Source organism: Ochotona curzoniae, unplaced genomic scaffold (genome assembly GCF_017591425.1).
Source record: "Ochotona curzoniae isolate NIBS_2020 unplaced genomic scaffold, NIBS_Ocur_1.0 contig_2210, whole genome shotgun sequence".
In the NCBI taxonomy this organism is placed as follows: domain Eukaryota; kingdom Metazoa; phylum Chordata; class Mammalia; order Lagomorpha; family Ochotonidae; genus Ochotona; species Ochotona curzoniae.
In genome coordinates this window covers 27,533,802-27,548,979 of record NW_024465369.1, presented here as the reverse complement: position 1 = coordinate 27,548,979, position 15,178 = coordinate 27,533,802, and the positions used below count along the sequence as shown (strand labels likewise).

The 15,178-nt window shown below is 39.1% G+C and overlaps 1 protein-coding gene across 2 annotated transcripts in view; it reads left to right on the top strand.

Annotated features, from left to right (window-relative positions):
• Positions 1 to 1,491: 1,491 nt before the first annotated feature.
• SLC38A11 (solute carrier family 38 member 11) overlaps positions 1,492 to 15,178 on the top strand; it is a 48,160-nt gene continuing 34,473 nt past the window's right edge. Inside the window, exons 1-6 of one of the 2 annotated variants that reach the window (XM_040972045.1) lie at positions 1,492 to 1,539; positions 2,006 to 2,120; positions 3,480 to 3,554; positions 8,704 to 8,838; positions 9,892 to 9,957; positions 13,143 to 13,249. In XM_040972045.1, coding sequence (XP_040827979.1) covers positions 1,492 to 1,539; positions 2,006 to 2,120; positions 3,480 to 3,554; positions 8,704 to 8,838; positions 9,892 to 9,957; positions 13,143 to 13,249 — 546 coding nt within the window. Of the gene's footprint in view, positions 1,540 to 2,005; positions 2,121 to 3,479; positions 3,555 to 8,703; positions 8,839 to 9,891; positions 9,958 to 13,142; positions 13,250 to 15,178 lie in introns of those variants that run through there. The other variant, XM_040972046.1, reaches the window with a different exon arrangement.

Below are 15,178 nucleotides of genomic sequence, written 5' to 3'. Positions count from 1 at the left end.
ATAAACATTCTAACAGGTGCTATAGACCAGCCTAGTCTAACCTGCTTCCAGCCCTGGTTCTTGCACTCACCAATGAGAACCTTGGATCTCATGTGTGCCAGCAGGGGTAGTGACCCTGCTTGGCAAGGTCTGCACTTAGTCCCACCTCTTGCATGTGTCAATGTAGGGCTACAGCTTGACCCTACTTGGGCCCAGTTCCTGCAAGTGTCAGATGGGTTCCTTTCAGATGAGTTCTGTGGTCCAGCCTGGCTTGACCTGCTTTTTGCATAACCCAGGGGGTGGCACCCAGAGGTGAGCCCACAACTCCCCTACAGAATCTTTTCTCAGACTCATCTCTTTCACATTCTGGTAGGAGTTGCAGCCCAGCCTTATATAGCCCACCCCATGCTCCAACACTTGCAAGTGAGTACTGTGGCCTCACCCAGCCAGACATGCCCCACCCCCCAGCCCAGCTTTCTTGTGATCCAGCAGGCACAATTCCAGGGAGGTCCCCTGCAGCCCTTATCAGACTTTGAGTGTGTGTTCCAGTTCCTGATCCCAGCTTCCTGCTCAAGTAAGACCTAGGAGGCAGTGGTGACTGTACAAGGAATTGGGTTTTTGCCATCTTGTGGGTGGCGTGGTTTGAGTTGGGAGTTCCTAGCTTCAGCCCCACCAAAACCAGGGAGTCTGGATGACAGTTCTGTCTGTCTCTCTACTTGTCACTGTCTGCGTCACAAATACAAAAAATTTTAGTTGCAAGTTCATGGAAAATATGACATTAAAGATAAATTTGACTGGATGGAAAAAAAGCTTGAAACCCAGGCAGAAATTTTAATTAATATGTGCTACCAGGGAACTCAAAGTACTCTATACTTTTACCAAATTTACTAACATCCAAGGAAAGTAAGATGAGGGTCTTTTGCTGTTTATCTTCTTACAAGCACTCTGGGTCATTAAAAAGAAAAATCCTAAATGCCATAGCAGAAGTGTAGCAGGAAGGACAAGTTAAGCCAGGAGATGAGCTGAGGCTGCCGTGGGAATCTCACCTGGGCTCTGATGTCAGGGAAAGAATGCACTACACTGAGGCCCTCTTAACCCTTCCACAGGTTGGAAGGGGCACTGTGGATAGAACAAATTGTACTTGGCAGCGCTGGAGCTAAGCAGCTCTTCATGTTCTGAGCAAAGGGAGGTTGGGATGAAGGAGGGGGGGAAGGCGGGGGCAAAAAAAATGCGAGAGGCAGAGGCGGGGAGGGACAGAGGGCTGCCCAGGTCAGCAGACAGAGGAGAGTGCAACTGCCTGGACAAAATACGGTGGGAAGGAGCCCAAGGTGTTACTGCCCAGAGACCCCCCGGGCTGCAGCCTGCGCAGCCCAGGGAGGGGTCTGGGGGCTGCGGGCAGAACCTGGTCCCTCCAGCTTTCCCGCTGCCAGCGTCCAGCGTGGGCGAGGTAGTGGTAGAGGTTGGCGGAGAAGAACTGGGCGTGCTGCTGCCCTGGACCACCAAGCAGCAGCTATGGGCTACCAGGGACAGCTACCGGTCATTCCGGTCATTCCGCTGCAGGTAAACTGGCTAGGATAATCTCTGAGGCCACTTCCTTCTCCCTGGGAGCACATCTTGGTTTAGCACCGTGGGAAAGTTCTCCGGGAGGGAAAAAAGTTGTCTTGGTCTTTTTGTTTGCTTCCTTTTTTTTTTTTTTTTTTAGTTTGTCAGGCACTTCATAATGCAATCTACAAATTTCTTCAGATGGCACCTGGTGACTTCCTTTCTTAAATCCTGTCTGGGACTGTGTGTAACAGCAGGGCAACTGTAGTGTAGCCATTCTAAGATAGAGTTTGCTTTGAAAGAGCTGTGAAATTAGTAGCTATTACTGTTGTTCTTCTATTGTTATGTTTCTTGAAATATTATCCTTATTGACAATGTTTAATATTGCAAATAGTGTGTTAATACCCGGTATTGCATACTTGTCTGGCATTTTTCTAACCTATGAGTAATGTCTGTTTAATGTCTATTTCATCTATAAAACTAGAGAAATTTAGGTGATAGAGAGACCCTGGTTTCCAATCAAGAGAATAAAGGGAAAACTTACCAGTCTGCTGCTGTTTTTAATGTTGTCAACTCCATTATAGGTTCTGGTATAATAGGTAAGTGTTTTGTTTTAATTTTGAGTGAATATATAATTTTTGAGAAAAGTATGTTTGCTTGCATTCAGCATTTTTAAGGGAAAAAAAAAATCATAGTGAGAATGTTGGTAACTTTGTTCCCTAACAGCTTTCCGTGTTTCCCATAGTTACAGTCTGCCCTCGCCCGCTTTAAACTGAAGTTGAGGTTGTGATTCACACTCCACAGCTAAGAGCATTCACTGCGTGGGTAGATCAAAGTAGAGCAGCATATGGGAGGTGCTGAGATTTTTAGGCTGTATGGTCAATAGATAATGTTACTTAGTTTTGTTTTTTCTTTTGCCCAAATATACTTGGAATACCCTTAAATGACCTTAGAGAAAGAAGTGTAAGACCTCCAGATACCACTAATATTGCAGCAGCAAAATTAAATGTGAACATTTACCAATCTTGTGCAGATTGTGTCAATACAGTATTTCTTATGCATATTAATAGTGCTAAATTCTCAAATACAAACAGCATGATATACTAAACTTAAATATCTCTGATTCAGTAACGTCAATGTGTTAAGTACAAAAGCACATGATTTTTTTAAACAAAACATCGAATCATCAGAATGAAAAAAGAAATGCACAGCTCATGTTTTCCCCATGTATTAGAAACAAAACTTGTGAAAAAAAATTATTAAACGTGCATTGCTTTAGTTATCAATACAGATTTTTTTTTTCCAGTATTTTTTTGTTTCCATTATTCAAGAACATTCCCTCTTAGAAAAGGCAAAGACATTGAGAAATCACATTTGGTCATATTTTCATCTCAGTCATCACACACGTTGAGCTCCCTTTCACAAGCTGATGTGCTCCTGGATCTTGTATTTTGCGCATAGGTACACCTAGCTTTTCAATGAATTCGAAGCAGGTAAGGGCAAAAATTGGTTAGAGTCGGCCTCTGCTCAGAGAAGAACGCAGAGCTCCCCCTAGCTGTCGTTAGAACGAAGTGTCAGGTCTGGTCTGTGTTCCTTAAGTTTCTGCTTGGCTCAGTAGGAAGGGATGGGAGCCACCTCAACACATTCCAGGGTACATGTCACCTTCACCCTGACGGAACCTTTTGTGTGAACTAGCACCTACTTTTCACTTGCTGTTTTCTAATTTTTATTCCATCATCTCACCAACTTGCTCTCTGGACATATTCCTGAATGGATAACAATAGGCTGAAATATGTGTGAACGTTCTAACCTTTCAGTATTGTGCCATGTGTGTGACTTGTAACTGTCATGTAAACATGCAGATTTGCATAACCCACGATATAGATGAATTGGGAGGACACGTGTACTTTGACATGCTACTAATGCAAGGGATGGGGAATTTTATGCTTTCTTTCAAGGATTGCCTTATTCGATGAAGCAAGCTGGATTTCCTTTGGGAATACTACTTTTATTCTGGGTTTCATATGTTACAGGTAAAATGATATGTGACTCTTATTCCTGCAATTTTTATTGTGCCATGTCTACTCATACACACACACATACAGAGAAATAGAATTTACAAGTTAATTAAAAAGTGCATCAAAGAATCTTAAAGAATTTAAGTACTTATGTCTGATGAGATTTACTTGTTTTACTAATCCTTTAAAAAGATTAGGAAAAGTTGGAGAGCATCGTTGTTAAAAAGACTAAATCCTTTTCATGTGCCTTCACAGTTTAAGCAGAAAGTGGTGGGCGGGAATCACTGTAAGGGTAGATTAAGGCTGAGCAAAGCTTGTGCCATGACAGTGCAGATGGCAGGGCTTCGTGAGCAGGTGTCTGCAAACGAGTAAACTTTTCCTGCCATGTTTGTGCAGGTGGAGCTGAAAGCTGTACTTGTTAACCAGCAGGGTTCACTCCTCCCCACCTGGCCCCTGCCTGCCCACACTGCCAGCCTGCCACTGTCTTTCATTGCAGCCATAAGGTGCTTGTTTACCATGGCTTCTCTTTTTCTCCCATCATGCCTTATATAAATGCAGCTTTTTAAACTCAGTGATTTCCCTTCCTGCCATTCTCACCACCCATGCCCCGTCATCCACCACTTTGCTTAATGGCAAATACAGCATCTTTCCATACCCTGGGCAGGGAGGTGGTCACTGAGAGATATGGTCTACTCATTAACAGACACCATTATATAGCTCTGCTACCATGGTGACTGCTGTCCGTGGTCACACAGATGCTTTCTACATCCTAACACAGCAGCTGCCCCCACTCTGGAGGGATCTGTGAGGTTAGGATGTCCCTGTCCATTTCCTCACAGCTTGAGCCACTGGCTGAGCCAGCCTCTGGCTTCTCAGTGTGACCTGTGGGTGCACCAGAGCTTCCCTGGTGCACTGCTGGATGCAGTGAGCACCCCCTACAGAGGGCACCTCCTACAGAGGGCACCCCCTACAGAGGGCACCTCTGCTAAGCCCACCCTGTTCTTCCCCATCCTTTCCTCCCCTTCTCCTGGGAGCGTCCCACCCATAAATCGCTTTTCCAGAAGCTCTGGTTCAGCTCCGTTCTGGAGACCCAGATCAAGGTGCCATTCCTCATGAAATTTCAGGCTTGCCCAAGACCAGCCCATACCTGCTGTTTTGCCTCATAGTTAGGAAGAGACAAAATGTGAGGTAAACTCCAAACTGCCAGCTCCCTGCCACCCCACCCTTGAAAGCTGAGCTGCTTCTAGCCCCTGCAGCTCTTAATTCATGTGAGACTTCAGAACTAGAAGTTGCCTCTTTTCTTCAAAGATTTATTTTATTTTTATTGCAAAATCAGGTATATAGATAACAGGAGAAACAGAGAGGAAGATCTTGCATTCGATGATTTACTCCCCCAAGTGGCCACAACAGCGGGAGCTGCGCTGATCTGAACACAGGAGCCCAGCACCTCTTCCAGGTCTCCCACACGGGTGCAGCGTCCCAAGGCTTTTGGCCATCCTTGACTGCTTTCCCAGGTCGCAAGCAGGGAACTGGATGGGAAGCAGGGCCGCCGGATTTAGAATTGGTGCCCATACGGGATCCTGGCACATGCAAAGCGAGGACTTTAGCCAGTAGGTCATCATGCTGGGCCCCAGAATAAAATAAATTTGTTGTCCAAGCAAACATAAGGAACTAAAAGCAATTACCTCTGCTAAATAACATCAGCTGAGCTATGGATATTTAATAATTTGCATGCAATGTAATAATTGATCTTGGTAACTTGTGTTATACAACTAAATAAAAATTTTGATGTTTGCTATTGCCTAAATAATTAACAAATTCTTATTTTTCAGAGCAATGTATTTTGAACTTTTATAAAATACAAAAATACATGGTTTTTCTCTAAACTTTAATCACATTTTTGAAGCTGCTTGCCTCCTCATAGTGACACAAGTCCTCCTTGGACCTACTCCATAGTCAATAAGTTGCACCTCATCTGTCCTGCCTCTAGTTTCTGGATTTTCGAACCTATCGTTCTTCTGTAAGAGCTGCAGTTGTAAAACTTCAACCGTATCCTCTAACTCTTCCCCTGAAAACACGCTAACAGTTTCAAATGACCATGACAACAAGAACAGCAACAAATCATTGCATCCAAATTTTGTGTATGTTTTTCAGTATCCTCCAGTCAGTCATCCATGTGCTGAACAACTGGACCAGGTGCCAATAAGGCAAAGCAGAATGCTATCTAGTTCTTTATGAAACTCATAATGTAATGTGTCAGACAGATAAAAAGCATGTAATGGTAATATTTCTTGAAAAGCAAAAATAAATATAAAATATTAAAAAATAAATATTTGCGCATGAAGATGGTGACACTAGCAATGAACCTGGCCACAAAGGAGGAACATTCTAAAGGTAATGGATGTCTCTACTTAGTATTTATGGGAGGAAAAGATACGAATTAGCAAAGAAAATTAACAGTGTTCTAAGTAGATGAAAATGTAAAAATGTAAAAGTAAAACTGAGGCCAATTCGAGTGTTGGACTGATGATTATCAGTGAAAAGATGAAAATTAGAAAGATCTGCAAAAGGAAATAACGGAAATTTCATGTAATGGCAATCGTTGCGAATTCCTAAGACTGGCTGGAAATTGAGCGCAGCATATCTGTAACACTAAATCTTTATGAATTCATGAGGTAGGAATTCATATTGTACTTGTATGGAGAAAGTATTCATATCTTACTTATATGGATGGGGAAATTAACATCTTAGTAGGTTAAATGGCTCAAGCAAGGCTTGTATTTCCTGACAACAAAAGTGGAATTTTTGATTATGTTCATGGATTCTGGTGCCAGACTCTTCCATCACTAGCCCTTCTGGACACTTCCATCACCATCTCTGTGGGGAACAGCAATTTACTTTGCCTTCTCTGCCTCGCTTTATCTACTAAATATAGATAGTAAAAACATCCATCCATAGTTGTTGTCAAGATTAAGTGAGTTATATAACGCATTTGGAATGTTCTAAAAACATTTGAGGATATTTTGTAGTTATTATTGCCATTATCTGACTCTAAAAATAATATTTTTTATACAGCCAGAGTTAAAAATAAAATCACAAGCTCTTGTTTCTTTAACATGCCAGGCTTAAACATCATGATTTTCACACCACTCCTCAAAATTGATATTTCGTTACTTCATAGATAAAACTCAGTAAAGTGGAATCTTTTCTCAGGATCACACAGTAATAAATAGCTATTTCTACTGTCTGAAAAGGGTTTTATTTTTCTTCAAAGGCATTAGTGGGTCACCCCTGAATTTGAAGCCAAAGACATTATAAGATTTGTGCTATAGGCAGCACTTTGTGCAAGGGGAATACCCAGAATGTCTTGATACAGACGGGATGTCAAAAATAGCTTGGGAGACAGATGAATAATTGAGAGAACTGCCAAGAGGTCATTACAGTAATCTAGTCAAGAAACTCCAAAGCCCAATATATACAGTAATGCTGGTTGAGGATTAGAAATTAGAGAATATAGTTTAATATTTATGCTGTCATCATTAGTAGTTCTGATGACCAAAGGAATATAGAAAGTAATGGATAATGAGAAATCCAGGACTATTCTGAAGTTTCTGTTGATACTTTCTGTACCTTGGAGAAGTATGCAATTGGATTTTTAGAACAAATAGATGTTAAAATTTTTCACTTTAAAATTGAGATTTCTGCATACCCTCCTAAGTGAAATATTTATTAGACAGCTGGATTTATAAGTCTGGGATTTTGAAGAGATATAAGTTGGAGAAGTAAGTGTGGATTTGATTTAACAATTGAATGAAAATCGATATCATGATATAAGTGTTCCAAACAGCTGCCACTCAGGTTCAAGTGCCAGCTTAGGAAGGCTACTCTCCTTCCCTCCAGCCTCCTGCTAAGGTGTCCCAGGAAGCGGCAGAAGGTGGTTTAAGAGCCTTTGCTATCCATATGAGAGATCCAAGTTGAGTTTTAGGTTCCTGGCTTTGGCCTAGTCCAGCCCCAGCTGTTGCAGGTACTTGGAAAATAAACCAGTGGTTGAAAATCTCTCTGTTCATCTCAGCCCCTCTCTCTCTCTCGTTTCCTCTTACTGTCTCCCACCCCATCACTATATCTTTGAAATAAATAAATAGAAATACATTTTTCAAAGAAAGAAATTTGAGAGAGTGAAAATAGGGCATCATGAAGAAGGAGAACAAAAACATTCAAATGGGCAAGAAAACAAAAAACAAATAAACAAAGAGTAATACAAGTCCAAGATGAGCAGTGGAGGGGAGCAGCATAGGCAAAGGGAGTATAAATAGGAAAAATAAATTCTGAAAGAACAAATAATCGAAAAGTTCAGAGGGGACCACGTCAATTTTTTATCTTAGAGATATTGATGAAATTTAACTGGGAGTTTAACTGATGTGGGAGGAATCAAGGTGGAAACATTATAGCCATGGTTGTGCTTCCTGCTTTGCATTTTAATGCATGTACATATGATTCAAGGGAGAAATAGAAATTGCTGTTGTGGAAACACGAGAAAGATAAAAGAGAACAAGTGCAACGCTGTGCATTGCTGTGCGCCTATTATCACATCGGTGTCTATCAGTGTAAACAATTGAGTTAGGAAAAAAAAGAAAAGCTTTCAGTTACATAACCTGTGTGTTACATCTTCAATTTCAATTCTAAATTATTCTAAATTTCGAATGGAAAATCCTAAAATGTAAATTCCTGAAAAAAAAATCTTAGAGCACTCTGTTAATCATTTTTGTTCACTGAAATCCATTGAATTCTGAATGCGTGCATAGTTTTCTTTCTCACTCTTCACATATTAAATACCTCTGAGATATTTAACTATGTACATTGAGTCACTTTTTGACTGTAGGCATTGCTGTCTAGATTAGGAAAATGAGCAAGGACATGGCATTCTGACAATACTAGCTCACTAATTTCTGTCTGATGCAGTGCCTGGACTTGTAGGTTCTGTTTGCATCTTGACAGAAAGATATACAACTGAAGGTATTATACTTCCATGAAAATTGTATTATGATAGTATCAAATCTAGCTCTTTTTTGACTCTCCCCTTTTCTTAATGGTAATTCATTGAAAACATGAAAATCCTTTGCATTAAAAATATTCTGATATCTGCCGATTGTTTTGCTTGACACAGACTTCTCCCTCATTCTGTTGATAAAAGGGGGTACCCTCTCTGGAACAGACACTTACCAATCTTTGGTTAACAAGACCTTCGGCTTACCAGGATATCTCCTCCTTTCTATCCTGCAGTTTCTGTATCCTTTCATAGGTAAGATGATGAAGATACACACTGCAACGATTTTCCTAAACCTAGGCATTTCTGAATGAAATAGGTCTTTTTATTGTTTTTTTTTTTTTGATACAATTTAGTCAGTGGTGGTTTTAACAGTCATCAATTGTGAAAGGATATCAGCACTGAAACATTTTCCAAACTACATTTTTGCTTCTTTAAACATTTTCATCCTCCTTTTCTTCTCCTTTAGTTTTATTTTATAAACATTTTGCAAAGTAAAATGAAATGAAGAAAGAGGAGGATGGATGGCAAGGAGCAAGGATTTGTTTCATGTATTGTTAAATACATGAGACGCGTTTATTTAAATGAAATCACTTTTAAAAGCACTAAAAAGAAAATGAAGCTGAAAAGTATTATTACTGGGTTAATTTGGTGTTTTTTTCTTAAATGGTAAAAAAATGTACAATAGATTAAAAGTAAATGAAAGAAATATTATATGCATAATACATATTTTTAATGTAGGGATTTGTGGAAACCACGTATTTGGTCAAAATCCAATTTACAATTTGTTCCATACTAGTGAAGATGTTACTTAGCATTTCTTATATTGCTAAAATGTTAATAATCACCAATGACCAAATTCATCTCATTTTAAACTCAGTATTACCAAAGCTGTCATGAAGCCATGAGTTCTAACATCTTCACAAAACCTTAAAAATGTATTTCAGCTTAAAAAAGATAAATAAAAAGAAACCCTATGTTTCTGGAGAGGCTATTGTCCTATTGTTATTTTTCACTTTAGGTACTACATGTGTTCCTGAAAATGTGTTTGGAAACTAAACTTTACCTACAAAATTAATTGTATTTTAAATCCTAACCCAAACTCACTATTCAAAGTATTCTGGAGTAAAACTATTTATAATGTTAAAATGTTAAATATAAATTGGTATATGATATTATTAGTTATAATATATATTTGATATCCTATGAATATGTTAACATTTAGGAAGTAATAACATTACTTTGAGAATATTGAGGATGAAATATGTTATAGCTTGCTATTAACTATTATTTTAATTATATTTTTAGCTATGATAAGCTACAACATAATAGCTGGAGATACTTTGGGCAAAGTTTTTCAAAGAATCCCAGGAGGTAAGTAAAATAGAAAATTTGAGGAATTAAATATATTTATTTTACATGATTCTAGGTTTAAAAAACATTTTTCTTATTTATTATTTGAAAAGCTAAATGACAGAGAGCAATAAACAGAAAGACAGAAAGAGAGAGAGAGAGAGAGAGAGAGAGAGTGTATGTGTGTGTATGTGTGTTTGCATGTGTCTCTATCCAAGAACTGAGTCCTCAAACTGATGCAACAGCTAGGACCAGACATGAACGGCAGGGCCCCAAGCTTGTGGGCCATCTTTTGCGCCTTTCCAGTGGAGTATAAGGAACTTAGGCCAGCACTCTCATATGTGATGTGATATGTCCCAAGTGGCAGCTTAACTTGCTGTGCCAGAACACTAGCACCTAAATGTAATAAATGCAGCCATGATAGTTTACACGGAAAGAATATTTGAAAGTGGAAGAATTTTGTTACTTCAGATATCTTGCAATATCCCTGATCCAAATTACTGATTTACTTTTATATGTGAATTAACTTTGTGTCAGCTGCTGGAAAAAAATGTTAATATTATTCAAACACAGAGAAATTTTGTTTCAAAGTCCTTATGCTTCATATCACCAGCTCTATGTAGTTACGTTTTTCATGTACTACTTATACTTAATAAATTCTTACATAAGCAAGCTACTTTCCCCATTACTTTCTTCAAGTACCCTTTAACACACAAAAAGTAACTTTTTAGAATGTGTTACTATTATGTGTATTATTACGATAAAGGCATGTAGTAGTGCAATCACAGCCACATTCAAAATATAGAATAATCCTATTATTCCCTCGGATTTTCTGCATTCCCTCTTTGTAGTCAGGCATTCCCTCATCTCCAGCCTGTGGGAACCACTAATCTGATTCTCTCCACCCTGTAGTTGCGCTTTTTCCAGAATGCCTTGTAAGTGACGTCATACAGTGGGTAGATTTTGAGTCTGGATTCTTTCACTTAGCAGATGTATTTGAGATTCATCCATGTCTGTGGGTGTTTTTGGAGCTTGCTCTTTTATTGCTGAGAATTTTCACATGTTGAGGATGTACCACAGTTATCTGTACTCCAGTGGAGGGACAAAAGCATCTATAAACATCCTCAAGCTGAAATCTTCAACGTGGGCTGCAACCCTACTCCCTGCTGTATCGTGGTTATTAAAGTAATTCAGAGATAATGTATCACTTCTATTTCTTAAAGAAAGATTTTGAAATTATTTTAAAAGGCAGGATGTCAGAAGGAAATGGAGGAGGAGAGGAAAGGAGGTGAGAAAAGAGGGAGAGAGAGTGAGAGAGAAACAGAAAGAGTGAATATCTTCCATTAGTTTGTCCATTCCACCAGATGCCTGCAATAGCCAAGGTTACATCATGCCAAAAGGGGCCAGAAACCGCCACCTAAGTCTTCGGAGGTAATGGGAACCCAAACATTTGGACCATCACCCATTGTCTCCCACGTGCAATAGTAGGTTCCCAGTACGTTAATGGGAATCACAGAGCACCCAGAACTCAAACATGGTTACCTGTCCTGGGATGGGAATGTCACATGTGACAGCTTAACCACAGCCACCCCAATTCACTGTGACCTAACCACTAAAGTTGAGAATGTTGATGCAACAACCCCTTTTCTCTTAGTGCTTGAATCTTTCATTTTAGTGACAATCCAGGCACTGATGGGACACTGGTTTAAGTGTTGCAGGTGGCTTAACCCACTGTTCCACAATGCCAACCCCAAAGGGACAACTTCTTCCATTTCTCTTAGATAACCACAGCATTTATTCTTACTTCTGGGTAAGTATTTATTGATACTTCTGGGTCTAGATTATCCTTTAAGGGAACAGAGGAAGGCAGGAGCAGAGAAACTGGTTAGAAGTTGTGTGTTGGAAAAACATGTGTCTACTCAGTTCCACAACACCATCAACAAAGGTGACTCTGTCCTCCACATCAAGCAAGCAATGAAGTGTGCAGGAAATTCCAATTAGGTACCCTCTATTCCTGCTCCAGTTAACACTACATGTAGAAGGCCACAACTCACGCAGGTCAAAGGCTCAGTCCTCAACGCCCCCTCCTCATCCCCACCTTAGATGCCTGTCAAATGCCCCAAGTTAATTGGCCTATGCTTTGGATCCCACCCATAAATCACAGTTCCCACAACCCCTCAGGTGAATTAGATCAATCTCTTTGAGCAGCTCAGAGAACTCAGGAATCACGTGTTACATTTACCAGCTTGTTATAAGCAACATCACAGAGGACAGAGATGAAGAGAGGTGACACATGGGCGAAGGAGCACAGGGTTTCCATGTCCTCTCTGGGCACATCGTCCTCCAGGAACAGTTCTCAGCTGGTCAGAAGCTCTCAGAATCCTGTTTTAACTGATAGATATCCATGTGATGCTTAAATATAGGTATACACTGTATAAGCTTTGAATCAGGGTAAACATATCTCCAAAAACATTTATTATTTCCTGATGAAGAAAATATTCCAAATCTTTTCTTCAACCACTGTTTGACCAAAGAATGTAGTACATTAGATAATGCTACCGCACCATGCAATAAAATGCCAGAATTTCTTTCTCCTATTTAGTTGTAACTTAGCATGCATTGTCCTCCATTCCCTATCCCTGCCTCTCACTTTTTGTTCCATATTTCAAAAACATCATTGCTTAGATGGAATTGCTAATTGAGTGAATGAGCAAACCCAACAAACCTCTCTGTGCAGGTTCTTCTTGGCCTTTCTGTGTAATTTTCCTTTCCCACAGAAAAGGGGCAAGCCCACTCTGGAATGAGAAAGTCCTTATGATCTACTATCAGACAAAGTGATCAGAAAATTCCATTACAGCCATCTAAAATAAGACGACTAGAGAGTCTCTGACCTATTCTTGGGAGGCAGTTATAAGACAGAAACTACGGTTAAAAACTAAAATACACTTACAATATCACATGGACCGTTACAATAGTAAGAATGTAAAATATCACAACATCTTTCAAAATATAATTTCATTTTAAGTGACTTCTTCATTATATTTTTGTGATTTATTTTTATTTTTCATGGTTTAATGAAGTTTAACTCAAAATCATAGTCATCCAGGTAGTATGTGCTATTTAAGTGGTTTTATGATTAAATGCCTGAAATCGACATGTTATTTATACCTGTAAGTACTTAATAAATAATATTTATTGTGTTTCAGTTGATCCTGAAAACTGGTTTATTGGTCGCCACTTCATTATTATACTTTCCACAGTTACATTTATTTTGCCTTTGTCCTTGTACCGAGATATAGCAAAGCTTGGAAAGGTATGTTTATATTTTTAAAGATAGATAGCTACCACTTTTATGATATGTGTTCATTTTGTTGATCTACCATCTATTTGACAAAGTTCTTAACAATAGCAGTTTTCTTTAGTAAACTTATGATTGTGTCAGAGTAAGCTGGTTAAATCATTAGTTTCTTCAGGGGAGGGATGGGTATGCAGTTAACAATCATAAACTAAACATGCTCTTCTTCTGTTTTCCCATTAAGATAGATACCTTTATTGTTGTCAAACAACACAAGTTAAACTGGAATTTTCAAGGGTTTATTTATTTGTTTGTTTGTTTTTGGAAAGCCAGAGGGAGGGAAGAAGACACACACACACACACACACACACACACACACACACACGAGATAGAGAGAGCTCTTCATTCACTGGTTCGATCCCCAAATGGCCAGAATGGCCAGAACTGGATCAATTCGTAGCCAGAAGCCAGAAACTTCTTACTGTTGGTCCAGGGACACAGCACCAGTCATCCTCTGCTGGTTTCTTAGACACATTAATAGAGAACGAGATCCAAAGTGAAACTGCCAGGATGCAAAAACTAGAGCCTGCATGAGGCACCAGTTCCACAGGCAGTGTCTTTTTAAAAAATTTTTAATTTTTTAATTTTTTTTATTGCCCAGGGGGCATACATGGTAGTGTAATGAGTTAAGCCACTGCCTGCAATGTCAGCATCCCATATGGCTGCTCTGCTTCTGATCCAGCCCACAGGCAGTATCTTTACGTGCTAGACCACTACACAATCCCATAATTTGGAATTTTTAATTCAGTCATTTTATATGTTAACATGTTGACTGGTAAGTTTAACGTTTGGTCAGTATCTGTTTCTCATTGCTAAAGATAAATAATGAATTCTTTATAACAAAATCAAAATAATTAGTCAATTCATGACAGAAATTCATTTACACAGATAAACCTTTATCTGCCTGCATTTTATTCTCTTACTCTGAAGATGTGCTTGTATTTTGCGCAAATTACTGTTGGTGTTGATCTACATGACGCCAAGCATTCTGATGAAAAAAACTTAAAGCTGTTTACGTTCTGCTTCAATACTGCTCTTTGAAACTTTGAGCAAGCTCAATTTTTCCTCCTCCTGTGACATTTGATGTGCTTAGTTCTGAAGTCTCTTCTAGGTAGAAGTGTGAATAGAGGCAATATTCTAGAGCATTCCTTCCCTAACAGCCACCCAGAAATGATCAAGAGTGTACCAGAAGGGACAATTGATGAATTATCTGAATGAATCAACTGACTTTTAATTTGCATGATCAATGGTAGACATAAATACCATTCATATGTTCAGAGAACAGAAAATGAGGTATTCATGAAACAAAGTCCTATAATATTAATACCTGATTTTTAAAAATACCCCTTAAAATAAAAAAACTGCATTACCCAAAGGAGTCTCCCAACAGGGAAACAGAATAGTTGAGAACCTTGACCTAAAGTCAAGCTGCTTACATTTCAGTTCCTTTTGTGTCTCGGTGGAGCTGTGTGTCTTTGCGCATGTTACTTAATCTCTCTGTTCCTTGGGTGACTACAAACTTCTAATACAAACTTCTTTCTGTTTAAAGATTAGCAACTTAGAAAACAATTCTAATGGAAATCACATGCTGCAAAAATGATAATATGATATTATTTTTTCTTATTAGTGAAAAAAATCTAAAATGTGGTTAGCCACTGGAAAATTAAGCATAGAAACAGTGATTTTACTTTAACCAGGTGAAGTAGTGACAGAAGAGAAAGGAAAGAAAAAATAAGCCGAAAAGCACAAACCAAAGGGCAAAACCACAAAAACAAAACGAAACACCGCAGACCAATCAAGGTAGCAAGCTAGCAAGCGAGCAGCCACGGAGTTAAAGCAGAGGCACATCCCCCAGATGTGAATGGGGGGAGGTATCTGTACTGTGTG